We start from the raw sequence: 17,177 nt of genomic DNA, 5'->3' as shown, positions 1-17,177 counted from the left end.
ACGCCCTGGCCGGCCGGTCTTGAAAGGGAGTGCGCGCCCGCGCCGGCTCGCGCATGCCCGAGCTGAGGGACTCCGCCCTCTCGAACCGCCCTGCCAAACCGGTTCCAGCTGGAACTTAATGCACGGTCCGTACGGGAGGCCAAGTGGCGGTCCGTCCCTACGGGCTCACCCTGGTGGCGACGCCTCACTGTAGGTAGGGAAACAGGCTGAGGAGAGGAGCCACCGTGGGCTTTCCGTCCCTCACGCAGGTCCTAGATACTCAGCCTGGCAGTGTCTAGTTGTCTCTCCGCGCTATCCCTTGCTGTGGATGGGTTCAGTATTACACTTGTGTGACCTTAGGCAAGATGCTCAACCTTTCTGTGCCTCATCAGTCTTTGTAAAATGTGACAACTGAGTGAGTCCAGTCCCCTCCCCCAGACTGGCAGTCCATTTACAGCAAGTTCTGCCAGGCACTGATCCTTGCAGCGTGACAAGCCGGTTGCCTGCTTTCTGTATTTGGATCTGACAGAGGGCTGTGAGGAATGAAGAAGGTAACACTGTTTCCAGTCTTCCCTTTGCATTAAGACATAATAATGACAAAAGCAACAAACTTATTTGATGGCAGCACTGTGCTAAGCACTTTAAAAGCAGGAGTTGGCTACATCGTGCTCTTCGGTTTCATTTGCTTTACTTAGTGAAAAGACAAAGTAAAATCTTGATAGACTATGACACCCCAAGTCACCCTTGTGTCACTGCACCCTTCCAATTCAGTTAACACTCCTTGTCTAACCTTGGGCAAGGCCCCCCTTTCTCTCTGGGATTCGCCAGTGCTGAGTGTTCCCTGGAGAGAAACCAGGCAGAAACAGAATTTTAAAAAGGAAGTCTTTGACCCTCTAAATCCAGTCCACAGAAGAACTCATGGGCAGCTTCAATCTGGACTTCACCAAGTCTGGACCTTGGTGCTAGAGTTCACATGTCAGCACACTTCTCTATTGGTACTCCCCCCACCCCACACACACACCTGCGGGCGCTCGCACACACGTTCCTCAGGTCCTGTAAGGTGTTTGGGGGGTGGGTGGGACCATTTTGTGTACTGACTGGGTCCTCACCCAGGAGCTCCAAGTCTGGCTAGCCTCTCTGCAAAAAGGAGTTGACTGGACCCAGGCCTGAGGTGTAATACTGGCCTCAGATCCTCCTGCATGAACCTGGGCTTCTAGGGGAGGGTAAATGGTCCTTTCCAGATAGTTGCTGTCCTGTCCCAGGTGGCAGAACAGCAACTGGCTAGAGTTTGAGTCACCATTTCTGTGGATTCTTTAAAAATGTGGACAGTGAAAATCCGTGCAGTCCGCATATAGTAGGCTCTCAGATACCTAGGAACGTCCCTGTACTGGCTGCTTTTGTGTGTCAACGTGACACAAGCTAGAGTCATCAGAGAGGAAGGAGCCTCAGGTGAGGAAATGCCTCCTTGAGATCCAGCAGTAAGGCATTTTCCCAATTAGTGATCAAGGGAGAAGGGCCCAGCCCACAGTGGTCCTGGGTTCTTTAAGAAAGTAGGCTAAGCAAGCCATGGGAAGCAAACCAGGAAGCAGCACCCTCCATGGCCTCTGTACCAGCTCCTGCCTCCAGGTTTCAGCCCTGCTTGAGTTCCTGTCCTGACTTCCTCCAATGATGGATTATGATCTGGAAGTGTAAGCCAAATAAACCCTTTCCTTCCTAACTTGCTTTTTGGTCATGGTGTTTTCGTCACATCAAATAGAAACCCTCGCTAAGACAATCTGGGACAAGGGCATGATAGAACGTAAGGAGAAGCCTGCCTTCTACCCAGTGCCCTGAGGAGAGGTGCCTGCTTCAACAGTAGGAAATTTGACAGTCATCCAGGATAAGGCCTCCTGAATCCTATTACCACTGACCCTATGGCCCTAACAGGGCCGCTGTCCCCTGCCTGACCAGTATGACAGCCTCTAATCTTGTTCCTACTGCCAGATGATTCTCTTCTTCTTTGTCACATCCTTGGGTTGCTTCCTTCCTAACCCCATAGGACAATGAAGAGCTCAAAGCTTTGAGAAACATCTCCTTGACCTATTTTCTGAATAACCTTGACTGTGACACTTCTAGGCTTTGTAAACCTTCCCACGCCCACTTTTTGAGTATATGTGTGTGTGTGCGTGTGCGTGCGTGTGTGTGTGTGTGTGTGTGTGTATCGGGGTTAAGTCAGGAATGGCAGGTATGTGTAACGCTGGCCATAGCAGACATCACTAATTGGTGGTGGCTCACTTAATCTGTTTAACTCAGATTAAATCTCAAACCTTAGCTTCAGGAATCAGAAATGACACTCAAATTACAGAATGTTTGCCCTGACACTCTGGGGACTGAATGGGCTGAGGTTACAGGGCTCTGCTGTGTAATAACTGGAGATTAGGGTGGACTAGGCTTGAGAGACAAGACCTATGTATATGTGCAAGGGAAGGGAAAGGAATCAAAGAAATCAGAAGAGTTCTAAGGGATGAGAGAAGGGACAAAATGAGAGGGAGAGCAGCCTGTGACTTAAATGGTCCAGATAACCAAAGTCTAGATAAACAATATGAAGCCCAGGTAGGGACGGCCACCTCTTCAGTGACCTATCAGCACTGAAGAAAGTACCCTGGGCCTCTGAGCAGGGAGGTGGAATGTTTTCTGGACTGGAACTTGTCCAGCTCAACCTGGAGCTTGCAGTATGGGTGAAGAATGACCCTAAGTCTATGTACCTGTGTGTGTGTGTGTGTGTGTGTGTGTGTGTGTGTGTGTGTGTGTGACCGTATCCACATTTGAAGATCTAGAGAATGTAATTGGGAGGGTGCCACACAGTAGTCTCCCCACCCCCACACCACTTGCTGTGGGCCCTGTGTGATATCTCGGCTTCTGAATCTGTGTGATGTGATTCAGAGGGAGTGGGAGAGACATAGGAGGGAGGAGGGGAAAGCCCAAAACTGAGAGGAAGGAAAGGAAGAGAAACAGAGGGCTGAGGGAGAAACAGAAGGCGACGACGGTTGAGTGGGGGAGCTGAGGGAAGAGATGGGAGGGAGGCTTGTCACTGTTCTTGCTTCCTTTTCAGAAGCATAAAGAAAGAAGAGGCAGACCAAAGGGTCGCATCATGGCCCTCATGTCCCCTCCCAGGTGTCCTCTGGCTGGGGAGGGGCTGTAGAAGCTGAGCCCCTGCTGACCCGCTGCCTGCCAGTCACCTGCCAGAGCTATTTCTGGAATGTGGAAACTGGGTCAGAAAGGAGGAGGGAGGGTGGCAGTGCTGGAGCCAGAGCTGGGAAGCTGTGAGTAGTGGGTGGGCAGCTACACGCCCCGCCCCCACGAGAGCAGTTGGTTCTGCCTAGGTGCCCACTGCCTCAAGAGCTACCCTGCACCCCCATCTTCCCACCTACCTGCCTGCATCTGGTCCTGTGAGCACATGGGCTCAGGGTGGAGAAACAAACAGAGCTACATGCCTCTCAGCCAACAACTCAGAACCAACACGGGAAGGCTGGGAAGTAAGAGGAGAGCCTTCTGAGTAGGGGGACTGGCTGTGTGCTGGTGCGTGCCTGTGTAGAGGTGGGTGATTCTAAGCTGGACCTCCATGTATGGTTGTACAAGTTTTTACACTGATTAAGGATGCCCCGTGTGTGCATGCAGGGCGCTACTCACAATATAGACATAGTCAAAGTATATAATTACTATGACTTTTTTTTCCCCCGGCAGATGGACGTAAAGGACCATATTCTAATAGAAACCACTGTATCATGGTGACTTTTCAGCAGATGGTGGCAGAGTGTCATAGGAGACAGTGCCCTTTTTTAACTCGGCACAAAACTACCACACGGACCAGCTGCAGCTCTGGCCAGAAACCTGGAAATCTGGTGCCTTTGGCTTTCCTGGGTGGCAGGTGAGTATATCTGCAGAGCACAAGAGGAGCAGAGGTCAAACCAGAGCAGGTATGTGGAGGTCACCATGGGAACCTATAGTGAAGGCGAATGGGGAAGCCCGGAGTGTTTCTTCACAAGTGTGGGTGTGAGCTTTGACGGAGACACACAGGCTTGTACTTTGTGTGCAGGGTGTGTCGAACTAGGTATGCACATGTATGCATAGGATTATTGGTACACATCTGTCTTCACGTCTTTCTTTGTGTGTGTGCACATCCATGTGTGGGTGGGTGTGTATGTTGGGTGTCATTTTCAGTCTGTACCTTCTTTTTGAGAAACTCGCCAAGTTGGCTAGGCTGGCTGACTGGTTAGGGATCCACTGTCTTTGCTCCCTCAGAGATAGGATGTCTGTGATGGCTTAAATGAGAGTGGTCCCCATACGCTTCTATATTTGCAGATTTAGTCCCTAGCTGGTGGATTTTTGAGAAGGATTAGAAGTATTAAGAAGTGTGGCCTTGCTAAGGAGGAAATGTGGTCTTTGAGGTTTCAAAAGTGCATGCCGGACCCAGTGTCTGTCTGACTGTCTGCCTCTCCTCTCTTGTCTGTCTGTGTCTCTCTCCGCCTGCTTCCAGAGGATCAAGATGTAAAACTCTTAGCTACTTCTGCAACACCATGCCTTCCTGCCTGCTGCCATGCTCCCCACCACGATGATAATGGACTGAGCCTCTGTGAGCCAGCCCCCAATTCAATGCTTTTCCTTGAGCCAGGAGGGGGCAGTGGTGCACGCCTTTATTCCCAGCACCTGGGAGGCAGAGGCAGGTGGAGCTCTGTGAGTTCAAGGCCAGCCTGGTCTGCAGAGCTAGTTTCAGAAACCCTGTCTCACCCTCCACCCACATCAAATGAAGAGTCGAGTTACTCATGTCTCTTCACAGCAATAGAACACTAAGAAGGTGTGTTACCACGCTTGGATCCCCCCACCCCCAACAGCATGGTACTAGTGGTCCAAATTCAGGTCCTCATGCTTGCACTATACCAACTGTACCATACTGTATACAGGTCTTTCTGTGACTGTGTAACGTGTGTCTGGGCAGGTACGAGAGGGTGTTGCACAATACTTTCTTGACTATATTTGTGCAAAAGTCCCTGAACTGTTTAACTGAAGCCTACATCCTTACACTTGATAACAAATGCTGGTTCATCCAGAATGTGCTCTGTGTGTGTGTGTGTGTGTGTGTGTGTGTGTGTGTGTGCGTGCTTTCGCACGCTGTGATTGCCTTAATTATTATTACTGAAGCAAAGTTGGAATTTATTTCTTTAGAAATGTAGGGTCTTTTGGGGGCTGGGAGGGGCTCATCACATAAAAGCTGGCCATGAGGTCTGATGGCCTGAGTTTGATCCCTGGAACCCACACGGAGGTAGAAGGAAGGGCTGGAGAGATGGCTCAGCCCTTGAGAGGCAGAGATAGGCAGATCTCTGTGATTCCAGGCAAGCTAAGGTTACACAGTGATGCCCTATAGGAAGGGGAAAGAAGAGGGAGAAACCATGCATGGGGCACTGTTTGCAGGCTCAAACACACACACACACACACACACACACACACACACACACACACACACATCATGCACATACATACACATAGTGAGGAGAGGTATTTTAATGCAGATTGAAGGAGAAATAGATTATAGGTAGATGATCGGTTGATAGACACTGAGGTTGAGACTGAATCAGTGACCTCAGTTCTCAGTTCTTTGGACTTATCGTCTTTGCTATGTCTCACAAAAATCTCTGTGGCACCATCAGCTTTGGACTAGTGACTTGCTTTGACTAACTGTTTTTGCCGATGCGAAGCCAAGAGACTTGAGATGTCTTACAAAATTAGTTCGTCCTCCTATCCTTCTGCCATGTCCATGGGGGAAACAGGGCCTGGCTGGGACACTGGCTCAGGAACAGCCTTTGGGCCCAGGGTATAGGACACACAGAGCAAAGACAGCTGATCAGCAAGCTCATAAATGTCTGCTATTGTTCCCCACTGCTCATCCCCAGGTGCCATTGAGACGGTACATGACATAGAGTGTGACTTCATAACAACCAAGAGCTAGCATCTTGGCCCCAGGATCACGCAGTGAGGGAAGGATGAGCAAACTGTTAGGGAGGATTGGAGAAGAAGCCTGGCTTCTGTTTGGGTGTGGCTCAGAACTCTCAGTGAGATTCATCTGTGCTGACTTCAAGTGTGCAGATGTAGTTGGCTAAGACCTGAAGACCTGGGCCCTTTGGATAAGGAAGTAAAGCGAGAACTCACAACCTGTTAGGGATACTTAGGGGAAATATAAAAGGCCTAGGAATTGCTGAGCTGAAAAAGAAATCAGTCAATTTTAGTCTCCAGTCAGTAGATCATTCTCAAATTAAGATACAGCCTAAGATAAAGATCAAAACAAAGTCATTGCCATTTATAATACCACACAGGCTAGGGCTTAGGCTTTTAATCTCAGCACTTGGGAGGCAGAAGTAGGCTGATGTCTGTGAGTTCAAGGCCAACCTGTTCTACATATAGTTCCAGGCTAGCCAGAGCTACATAGTGAGATCCTCTAAGAAAGAAAGAAGGAAAAAAAGAAAGAAAGAAAGAAAGAGAGGAAGGAAGAAAGAAAGAAAGGAAGGAAGATAGGCTGAGGGGGGTTGCTGGAGTGACTCAGTGGTTAAGAGCACCGACTACTCTTCTAGAGGTCCTGAGTTAATTCCCAGCAACCACATGGTGGCTCACAACCATCTGTAATGGGATTCAGTGCCCTCTTCTGGTGTGTCTGAAGACAATGTACTCATATACACAAAATAAATAATTCTTTTTTAAAGGAAGGGAGAAAGAAAAACAAAAGCACTTGCTATTTTTGCAGAGGGTGGGGTTTGGCTCACAACTGCCTGTAAGTCCAGTTCGAGGGGATCTGACACACTCTTCTGGCCACTATGGTCACCTACATGCGGGTGGTGCATATACAGAAAAGCAGGCACACAGGCACACACATTGATACAAACCCCTCAGGTGGGCAAAGGAGCTATGGGAAAGCTCAGTGGTGTGGTCCCACAGCATCCCAGTATAGGAATAGTTAAGTGAAGGGAGGTGGGGCTCAAAGTGGTCGTGGATATGACTTTGGCACAAAGTGACATGAAATTAAATTAAATGAACTGTGTTTGATCTAGGTCAATCAACTCAGTCAGCTTCTGCTATGGAAGGTGAATCCTTCTGCTGCTCCTAGGAAGGAAGCAGGCAAAGGTTCAAAGTTCATTTCTCAGGGCAGGAAATCTTCAGAACGAGTCTCCTATCTCACAGAATGGGCTCATCGGCTTGCTCAGAAGGACTTCAGAATCGCCCAAGTCAGAAAACCTGTGAGCCCCCTCCTGTCCCAGCTCAACAGAGTCTGGGTGGCAGCTGCCCTGTCCTTGTGCTAAGTCAAAGGTCTCCATTAGGGGAAGAGGGTGTTGGGTGACAGGGCAGGTAACACAGCTTTTTAGATCATAGGTTGATGGATCAAGAAAAGCTGTAGGGCTGGAGAGATGGCTCAGCAGTTAAGAGCACTGACTGCTCTTCCAGAGGTCCTGAGTTCAATTCCCAGCAACCACATGGTGGCTCACAACCATCTTAAAGAGATCCGATGCCCTCTTCTGGTGTATCTGAAGACAGTTACAGTGTACTTACATATAATAAATGAATAAATTGAAAAAAAAAAAAAGGAAAGAAAAGCTGTAACCAGATCTAGCACAAATCATGGATCTCAACACTGTGGCTGTATGAAACTTAGGGGGATCTTGGGTAGGATAAGTGTTCTGTATGAGAGAGGCATGCATACATGTGTGGGATACAGCAGGCTGATCTTCAACCCTCTGCGTGCACACCCTTTGCCACAGGGATACAATCTCTTCTCCAAAAGTGAAAAGGGTCCTCACCCTTGATTCTGAGCTCAGTCGTGCAACTTGCTTTAGCCAATGGGATGTTTGCTTATGTTGGGCCTTGAATGTGCTTGTACTGTTAGGCTCGCTCTCTTGCCTTCTGCCCTCCTCCTGAGAACAACTCATTCTGAGGACCTCTGGTCCCAGGAGAAGCATGAGGCTGACAAACTTGGGGATGTCTATTGTTGTACTGTGTTTGTTGTGCAGCATTACGGAAGCAAGAGCTATCTCAAAGAGGGGCCCACATGGCCTGGGTTCTGGGATGTGCAGTTATGGGTCTGTGCACTCATGAGTGATGGGGGCTGGAGGAAGTCGAGGGTTTATTTGCAGTGAATTTCTATAGATGTCCTGCGTCCTTCTAAGCCCATCTCAATAGCACACGGGAGGCAGAGGCAGGCAAATCTCAGTTTGAGGCCAGCCTGGTCTACAGAGCAAGTTCCAGGACAGCCAGGAGTACACAGAGAAACCCTGTCTCAAAAACACGTCCCCCCAACCCCCAACACACCCAGAGAACGTCTCTGGGGCATGAGAATGTGGAGAAGGTGATGTTACCTGAGACTCCCATTAGTGCAGCAGAGCTCTGGGACAGCCTGGCAGAGCTCTCTGGATTTGGAAGCCACAGAACAGCAGCAACCTCCACCCCAGCCTGGAGACTTCTGTAGAGTAGCGGGTCACCCATGAGCGGAGAAGGAAGGCACTAGAGAAGCAGTGCCTCCAAGAGGCAACTATGTTGCTTTTCAAACAGGTTAAAATGGTTACAGGGTACGGGGTGGGGCTGCAGTTGTCTTTAGAAGGCTCTGTCCTAGGACAAACTGCCCAGCTAAAAGGCCGAGTGAGGAGGACCGACTGCCAGATGGTGAAGCCCAGGGGGTGGGAGGCAGCTTTGCTCACCCTGGGACAGAGGATGCCGGGAAGCCTCTTCCCGATAGGATAAGAAACCAGACTGTGGCTTCAGTTGTTCAAAGTCCCCAAACCAGTAGAGCCAGAAACAACAGTGAACAAGACTCAGAGAAGACCAGACCACGACACCTAGCTCCTTGACAGCGTTTTCCAGCCATGTCAGGCCCCAGGTGCAGCGGCACGAGATTTGCGGCAGACTGGTCTAAGAGATTAGACTGGAATGGACTCCTCACAGCTAAAAGCCAGGCTGTTCCTCCAGGTGTAAAAGGGGCCAGAGTTTAGGGATCTGCCTTGGGGTACCCACTCGGGCTGGGATGGGAAGTCTGCAAGGGTAATGGGCAGTGCAGTGGGACCACCGTTTCTGCTCTGTTCCTGAAGGGACCAGTTCATTTAATCAATGTTGGCCACCTGCGTACAACATCTGTGGGGCTCAGTTCACTTAGTGACATCGGAAACCAGCAGCCATCTCTTCTTACAACCCAACCCCACTGCCCTGGACTGGCATGGAGGTTCAGAGTTGAGGCTAAGGAGCAGTTATAACAGAAAGTACCTGTCCCGTCCCAGCAAATGGTGTTTACTTAGGGTCTGTACATGGCGAGAATGTTATAGGTAGCTTCCTGCATGGTCCAACAACCCCAGGACTCTAGGGTCTGGTTTAGTCATGGAGAAAATAAAGGGCAAGAAGAGTAGACTCAGGGTGGTCTCGACCAGTCCACACTTTGTAGTGTGGCCCCTGGTCTGACTTTCTGCTTCTGCCTGGCTTGGGCACACAGTGTGGCTCCTTCCTCTGCTCACACAAGGGTCAGAACAACCTGAGGACGGTAGGGCCATCCCTGATTGTGAACATAAGAGACAAACTCACCCCACTGGGAAGGCTGGGAGTGGATTTAACCCCTCATTCCACTCTTTGCCTTCCCTGAAAGTTCTTGCCTTTCCTATAGGTTTGTCTACACAGCTAACCCCAAGTGGGTTAGTAAGCCCTGCTTATCAGCAAGAGGCTGCTCTAAGCAGGGATCTCTGGGCTCCCACACTCTCCATCCCTGCCCACTGGACGGTCTGTTTCTGCTAGCTGTTTAGCCTCACCAGTTAGCTGTTAGTTCTCCACCGTCCCTCCTGTGGTGACCTATGGCTCCTCCCTGGCATCCCTCTAGGCTGCCCACCCGGATATTTCCTGTGCCCTCCCCTGGTGAACAGCCCGAAGTGGAATGAACGCCAACCTCCTGCATACGGTACTCACTTGGAAGTGTACGGCTGTTGCTGAGGCTGCCGGTGCTGGGCGGTGGGGAGAGGGACTGCAGGGAGACACTGTCCTCCTCCTGCGAGCAGCCCGCCTGGATGGCTCGCAGGTAGCTGTGGCTGCGTGAGCGGAAGTAGCTGGGCAGCGACAAGTCGAGCGCCTCTGCGGCTGTCGACTCAGCCTCACTGCAGGCCGACTCACAGGCTGCCTCATACTGGTCACTCAGGTCTGCCTCCCGGACCTGTCCAGACAGAGGCAGGCATCAGAGCCCGGCTTTGCCAGTCTTTGCTGGTCTAGCTCAGCTCCAGGGCTAGAGGCTTTCCTTGGCTGTCCCTTAGTCTATCTCTCCTCCTCTCACCTCACTCAGGGCACAAATGCCTTAGGATTAAACAGCCCTTAGGATTAAACATCTCTGTGGGCCTCCGTTTCTCCATCTACAACAAGAAAAATGCTGGAATATTACAGGATGCTGACAAAATAAGGTTTAATAAAACCTTGTTGTCTGTACTAATCTACTGAATTCATCATGAAAGAATCTGAGCCATTGGTAATGTTGGGTATTTACCATTTAATAAGTTCTTTTTTGGGGCTGGGGATTTAGCTCAGTGGTAGAGCGCTTACCTAGGAAGCGCAAAGCCCTGGGTTCGGTCCCCAGCTCCGAAAAAAAGAACAAAAAGTTCTTTTTTTTTTTTTTTGTTCTTTTTTTTTCCAGAGCTGGGGACCAAACCCAGGGCTTTGCGCTTCCTAGGTAAGCGCTCTACCACTGAGCTAAATCCCCAGCCCCCATTTAATAAGTTCTAGTAACAAACAAAAACAAAAAACAAAACAAACAAACAAAAAAAACCACAAGAACCCCCCCCCCCGAGGGACAGTAAGAAGACACTTGTCAAGGGTACCTAGTGAGGAAGGAGCAGAACCAGCGATCCAAATATGTAAGGAATAGTAATCCAGTGGATGCTGTGGTCTGAAGAAAGGGTCTGGGAAGGAGGCAAAGGCTAGAGACAAGCGGATGCAACAGCTTGGTGGATGGTGACCACCATGATGTCTTACCAGGGCAATAGGGGGAGTGGTTATGGGTATCTGTGCCATTTCAAATCACACACTTCCTAAGCATCTCTCCAGAGATCACCACCCAGGATCCTGCAGACAGGAAGCTAGAGGTGTGACACAGGGGCCTCACCACACCTACACCCTGAAGATTCTGGTAGCCCTTACTGATTTCCATTACAGGCTATGTTGGCAGCTAGGGGCCATGCAGCAGAAGCTAACGAGTCAGCTGGCCACAGGTGGACTCTAGGTAGAAGCCTGGGGGACCCAGAGCTGGAGGAGGATCGGGGAGGAAGAGAAGGAGGAGGAGGACGGGGGAAGAGGAGGGGGAGGCACAGCGGACCGAATGCCCTGTGGAGTGACGATGGATCTGGGCCAGCTCTAACCCAGCAGCACAACCTCAGCAGCCCTGGGCTGGCTTAAGAATGCATTTCCTTGGGGCTGGGGATTTAGCTCAGTGGTAGAGCGCTTACCTAGGAAGCGCAAGGCCCTGGGTTCGGTCCCCAGCTCCGAAAAAAAGAACCAAAAAAAAAAAAAAAAAAAAAAAAAAAAGAATGCATTTCCTTGTCTGCGTGAAAGGGAACAACCTGGGTAACAGCCTGTGTGTCCTTCAGACCCAAATGCCTAGATGGTCCCTCACATAACTGGGAAGGCATTTGGAAAGGTTTGAACCTGTGCTATCATGGAAGCTATGAGACACACACGGCCATGCCATTTAGGTTTACATCAATTAGAACTGAGTGAATTTGGTAGACATACTAGTCACATTTCACTGGGTCAAACACCATGGACAGACATGGGTTGTAGACCATTAGCTATCACTGCAGGACATTCCATTGGATAATCTGTTAACTTAAAATCAGGCCGCATGGCAAACCCAAAATACATCTACAGAGGACATTAAAGTGTTGTGTTATCTTTCAAAGACGAAAACCGATGTATTTTTGAGAGCCTCTGTGACTGCCCAGGGCAACAAGGTCTTGCTTTGGATCTGCACCATAAGAACAGAGCTCTGGGGTTGGAAAGATGGCTCAGTGGTTAAGAGCACTGAGTGCCCTTCCAGAGGTCCTGAGTTCAATTCCCAGCAACCACATGGTGGCTCACAACCATCTGTAATGGGATCTAATGTGTGTCTGAAGACAGCCACAGTGTACTTATACACATAAAATAAATAAATTTTTTAAAAAAAGAACAGAGCCCCAAGAGCAGACTGCCCAGGTATTGATTGTGGGCCCATCATCTTCCTGACAATACAAATGTGGGCAGATCATCTACTCTTTGCCTCAGTTTTCCATCTATAAAATGGGACTGATAACAGTCCTAATTTCAAAGTGCTGTCAAAACTAAATGAGGGCTGGGTGTACTTGCCTCTCTCAGTGCTTAGGATGCAGAGGCAGGGGGATCAGGGCCTTAAAGCTAGGTGGGCTGCATAGGAAGGTTAAGGCCAGTCTGGGATATGAGGCCCCATCTCAAACAAAACCAAGTCTACACAAGCTGATTCATCACCTGGTCAGAACAGAGTCCAGGAAAGACTCACTGGTCACACACACCTGATAATGCAGAAAAAGCTGTGTGGCATGACCAGTGTTTATAAATGTTTGTGCGGATGTTCCCAAACCGGTAGGAGGTGTCAAGTAGTCTGTGTGAGTGTCCCTGAGAGGCATGTACAGGCGCTTCTGTGCGTGTTACTGTCACATGTTTAATGTAAACCTGTGGGAGCCACGGGATGGAGAATTGCCTGGCTACACTCCTTACAGAGTAACCCAGTGTCCTGTAACATGAGGACGATACAGCACACACTGTGGCTGGAATTAGGAGACAGCCAGAACTAGCTTCGCCACTATGTGGGAAGTGCCTTGGGAGGCATGCCCACCCCTGACCGAGGTGAAAGGCTGAATTCTGTGTACGCTTCTACTGAAGTTTGGTCTGCTGCTGTGTATTGTAAGCCCCAAGTAATTGTCAAAGTCAAATAAAATAACCTTGGTCTGCATCTCATTCATTCGTAAGCTAGACAGGGGTTGGGGGAGATGTGGTGGTTTGAATATGCTTGGTCCAGTGGGGTGGCACTATTTGGAGGTGTGGCTTTGTTGGAAGAAGTGTGTCACTGTGGGCATGGACTTTAAGACCCTCCTCCTGATCATGTGGGAGCCAGTCTTCTCCTATAAGCCTTCAGATGAAGATGTAGAACTCTCAGCTCCTCCTGCACCGTGCCTGCCTGGATGCTGCCATGTTCCTGCCTTGATGATAATGGACTGAACCTCTGAACCTGTAAGCCAGCCCCAATTAAATGTTGTCTAAGAGACGCTTTGGTCTTGGTGTCTGTTCACAGCAGTAAAACCCTAACTAAGACAGAGGATAAGTTTAAATTGGATCAACATTTCCTGCCCCCTTTTCTGGCCTTGGAGCTAGGAGGCCAGGGACTTCTTCAGGGATGGGTGTCCAGAGGAATTATAATTCAGACAGACACACAGACAGACACAGTCACACTGACAACTTTTACAAAGTTAAAAGTTTCCATATTTATGCCAACACCCCCACATCCTTAAAGGGTTACTGGGGCTCTGGAAAGGAGAAAACCAAGGGACCTGAGCCTGTCAGAGAATGCCTCAAAGTCCCTAACCTGTCCAAACAGAATTCTTCCTGGTCTCATCCAGGGAGAGAGAAGCAGAGGGTGAGGGGGTTCCTCAAGGAAAAAGTGCATCAGCATCTAGCTGACAGCAAACCAGCTTGGGAGCGACTGACTAATGGAGTCTCCCTGGCTGACCCAGGCTTCAGCAGGGAGGCGGGGACATTACGGGTTCTCCTTCATTGCCCTGCTTCTTCCCCATTGCCCTGCAGTGACTTCTTGTCCATCCACAGACCCTAGCTCATGCCTTCCCAGTTGTAAGGACAGACTAAGACACAGTAAAGTGATGGCTCAGGGTCAGGGCACAGTGATGTGTGCCTCACCTCCATCCTCAGGGGAGCTGCTGTCCTAACACAGCTCTGCTTGAACCTAACCCAGACTGGGTACCTGACCCCTCAGCTGAAGGCTTAGGCCCAGCCCTGCCCTCTGGTTTGGGGTACAAGCCTGGCAAACATACTGACCTGTTGATCATGGCCAAACAACTGAGGGATCAGGGAAGCCTGTCCAAAAACCTGCAGGAGAGAGAGAGGGTGCAGTTTACAGGAGGGCCAGGCCTAGTCTGGGCTACTCAGGACTCTTCCCTACCCCATATAGATTCTGTTTCGAAGTTCTGCTTGACTTCCTCAGGGATGGGAAGCTCACTTCCAGGGCTGACATTGAGGACATGTTCTCTAGATAGTACCCAGGACCACTATCTCCTGGACAATGTCACTTTAGAGCCACCAATGTAGCTCAGGACATGGAAGATTCCAGATGCCTTAGAACTAAGGGCAAAGTATTCTGGGTACCTGGGGCAGGCAGGCTGGGATGGAGAAAGTGTGTGAGCGACAGAGCTATGGAGATGGAGACATACAGAACACCCAGGGAAAATGTAGTGAACAAGGAGAGAAAAAGGCAGGCAGGAAGGGAGGGTGAGACGGGCAGGAAGAGAGGAAGGGAGTGGAGGGGACAGACACAGGAAGATGGGAGCCATGGGTGAGGCTAGGCATGACATGTCTATCAAGATAGCACTTAATAAGCCTCTGCCTGCCTGGGTGCTGGGCTAGGTGACAGGAACCCGCAGGGAACAGGAGTGTGTAGGGACACCCTAGCCTCAGCAGGCAGAATGGCACAGACGTCAGCAAACTACTGTGACTCCAGGGATTGGTGCCTGGGAACAGCATCGGGGACTGCTCTATCCAGGGTGACCAGGAAAGGCCTTTCTGAGGAGGGAGACAGGGAGGCAGAGCTCTGGACAGACGGTGATGAACTGAGCCCCCTGACTCCTTTAGTCCCCCTCACCTGGCTGATACAGCCGGAGTCATTGAGGCTGTCACTGATGGGGTTGTAGTCCTCTTCCCAGCTGGGGTACTTGGACGGCAGCGGCATGTCCACTGAATCCAAGCGGTCCAAGCTCCTGGCAGGGAAAATGATAGACAGGGCTCAGCCCACCACTGTTTAACCGGGGGAACTGAGGCCAGGAGGGGGGCTCCAAGCGAACGGAGAACTCCCACCTTTGGGAGACCCAAGAAAATCTGTGGCAGACAGCCCTCACCTGTCATGCGCACTGTGGCCTCAAGGTGGCAGCCTATGCTTGCATTTGCCTGTTTTAAACTGGAGGCCTTGCAACCTAGTCCAAGGCTACAAAACTGAAAATCTAAGGCAATTCCAGAAACTAGACAGATCGATAGCCTTGGTATTTACCTAAAAAATGCCCGGAGGTCCTCAGGGCCACTGTGATGTCCAGATATGGGTTTGCTGTTTGCCCTGAAGACCTAGTTTCTCAGTCTTTCTCATATTACCTACCCCTGCCCCACTCCTCCCCAGCCTTACTCTAGGTCAGTTTGTGATCCTGACATGGGGCTAGGACTAGCCTCCAGCTTTCTGCAGAGAATGTCTGGCGAGTCACCACCTCTTGCTCCCACGCCATGGTCCTTATTTATGGATTGGGGATGACACATTGCTGGCCCTGAGGTAAGGACTTCACGGTGCAGAAGTAAGTGCACCGGGGCAAGCACAGTAGCCAGCAAGACCAGGGTCAACAGACAGCAACCATTCCTATAACTGATCCCTCTCGCCAAGGCTGGCTCTAGTTACGAAGGGCAAAGGACCCTGGGGTAACTCCGCCACAGGAGTGAACTTACTTGTGCATATGACTCCTGTGGCAGAATTTAGCTAATTACAACTGAGCAGGGCTTAATTGTAAGTGGGGCTATTTAGAGGACAAGTTGTTAGCAGGCAGGGCTTACCTAAGCATGAGGAAACTCTTATGGGGGGGGGGGTGGTATTCACTTGGACCTGAGTGAGAGCCGAGAAACAGGATCCATCTGTAGGCCAGGTTTCTGCTACAGTGGCCAAAGGGGAGGAGGGCCAGGCTCCGGAGAGACATAGGGTATGTACAGTGTGAGGCTCACCCAGGGGACTCAGCTGGTTTAAGGATAGGATTACAAGTTCTGAGACCTTCCTCCGGGATATACTGTTAAGACAGGCCTCCCATTAAGTTAAAGTGGTAGATCCTACAGGGTTCAATTCTGGACAGTACTCCCAAGGGGCGTGGCATACACGAAGGGGTGGGGCTCCAGCAGGGCTGTAGTTCTAGACCTGAGGATGGGCTACTCACCTGCGGGGGTTGCTCTGCTCTCCCAGGGACTGCTGCGTGGCCCTCAGATAGCTCTGACGCCGTGCCGCAGTCTTGGGAGAAGGCTTGGGGCTACCACCTCCAGACTCATCACTGTCTTCGTCGCCCATGGCCTTGATATAGCTGCCACTGCGCATGCGCCGGCACGGGATCGGCCCCTCAGCGGTGCTATCCATATCTCGAGGGGACAGCAGCGTGGTGCTCCACTCTCCCCCTCCGCCGGGCACCTGGAATTTCCAGAGACGAGACTCAGATGGGACCTAGGGGCCAGCCAGGTTTCCAGCCGGTCAGAGAATAGGGTCTCACAGACCCATTTCTACTTTGACAGCTTGAGCCTTCACTGTGGGCTTTCCCGTCCTCGATCACCCAGCAACAGCAAGCCCTGGGCCGGGAAGACTACCTGGGTTCTAGAAGTCTCTCTGCCATGGCTCGAGCGCCTGACCTTACCCAAGTCCATTCCATTTCAAGCTGGGTTTGTGCCAGCAAAACTTCCCACTCCCGTGATCCCAGAGATGGCCTCACTGCAGCTACATTTTACCCAGCATTCCTTGTGTCCCATTTCCTCTAGTGACACTTCAGGAGACAGAATAGGAGCCTACGGTGAGAACACCAGTTCCAAAGGAAAGAGGTCTCCCACAGAGAGACCCCCAAGACCTGGAGTCTGAGCCTGGTTCTACAATGGTCTTTAGAGGTCCCTGGATGGATCCCCCCAGTACATCAATGTGAGTGTGAAGTCCCAGAATCAACAGTCTTTGTTTTAAACCCGTCTGTGATAGAGGGAAGTGCTGTGCACAGTTGGTGATCCTGTTTCAAGTGGCTGTTCCATGTCTGTCATTGTCAGCTACTCTGGGGTAGTGGGATGTGCAGTCTACACTCCGGTCCCTTGGTCCACTCTTGGATACATGGTCACCTTGGGCACATCATGGCACGGACATGCTCCAGAAGCTG

General features: G+C 50.6%; 1 protein-coding gene and 1 long non-coding RNA gene across 9 annotated transcripts in view; one reads left to right on the top strand and one right to left on the bottom strand.

Moving 5' to 3' along the window:
* Window positions 1–17,177, bottom strand: part of Dlgap4 (DLG associated protein 4) — a 147,826-nt gene that overhangs the window by 38,252 nt on the left and 92,397 nt on the right. For all 5 annotated transcript variants that reach the window (XR_015682152.1, XM_087650118.1, XM_087650108.1 and 2 more), the window contains 4 exon segments: window positions 16,212–16,456; window positions 14,894–15,008; window positions 14,074–14,124; window positions 9,940–10,180 (listed from right to left, as the gene is read on the bottom strand). Coding sequence is in view for 4 of the 5 variants with exons in the window: in XM_087650118.1 (XP_087506244.1) it covers window positions 9,940–10,180; window positions 14,074–14,124; window positions 14,894–15,008; window positions 16,212–16,456 (652 nt within the window). In the remaining variant the exon portion in view is untranslated.
* On the top strand, window positions 54–10,449 carry LOC103691945 (uncharacterized). Of its 4 annotated transcripts, none has more exons than XR_015684743.1 (3): window positions 54–193; window positions 3,703–3,886; window positions 9,854–10,445. It is a non-coding gene; the product is annotated as an uncharacterized LOC103691945 (long non-coding RNA). The 4 variants fall into 4 exon arrangements; XR_015684740.1 differs by lacking the exon at window positions 54–193 and adding an exon at window positions 3,303–3,555 and having other exon boundaries at window positions 9,854–10,449; XR_015684741.1 differs by lacking the exon at window positions 54–193 and adding an exon at window positions 3,303–3,555 and having other exon boundaries at window positions 3,762–3,886; window positions 9,854–10,448.

This window comes from Rattus norvegicus, chromosome 3 (assembly GCF_021556685.1).
Source record: "Rattus norvegicus strain SHRSP/BbbUtx chromosome 3, alternate assembly SHRSP_T2T, whole genome shotgun sequence".
NCBI classification, from domain to species: domain Eukaryota; kingdom Metazoa; phylum Chordata; class Mammalia; order Rodentia; family Muridae; genus Rattus; species Rattus norvegicus.
This window is presented reverse-complemented; position numbering and strand designations above follow the sequence as displayed.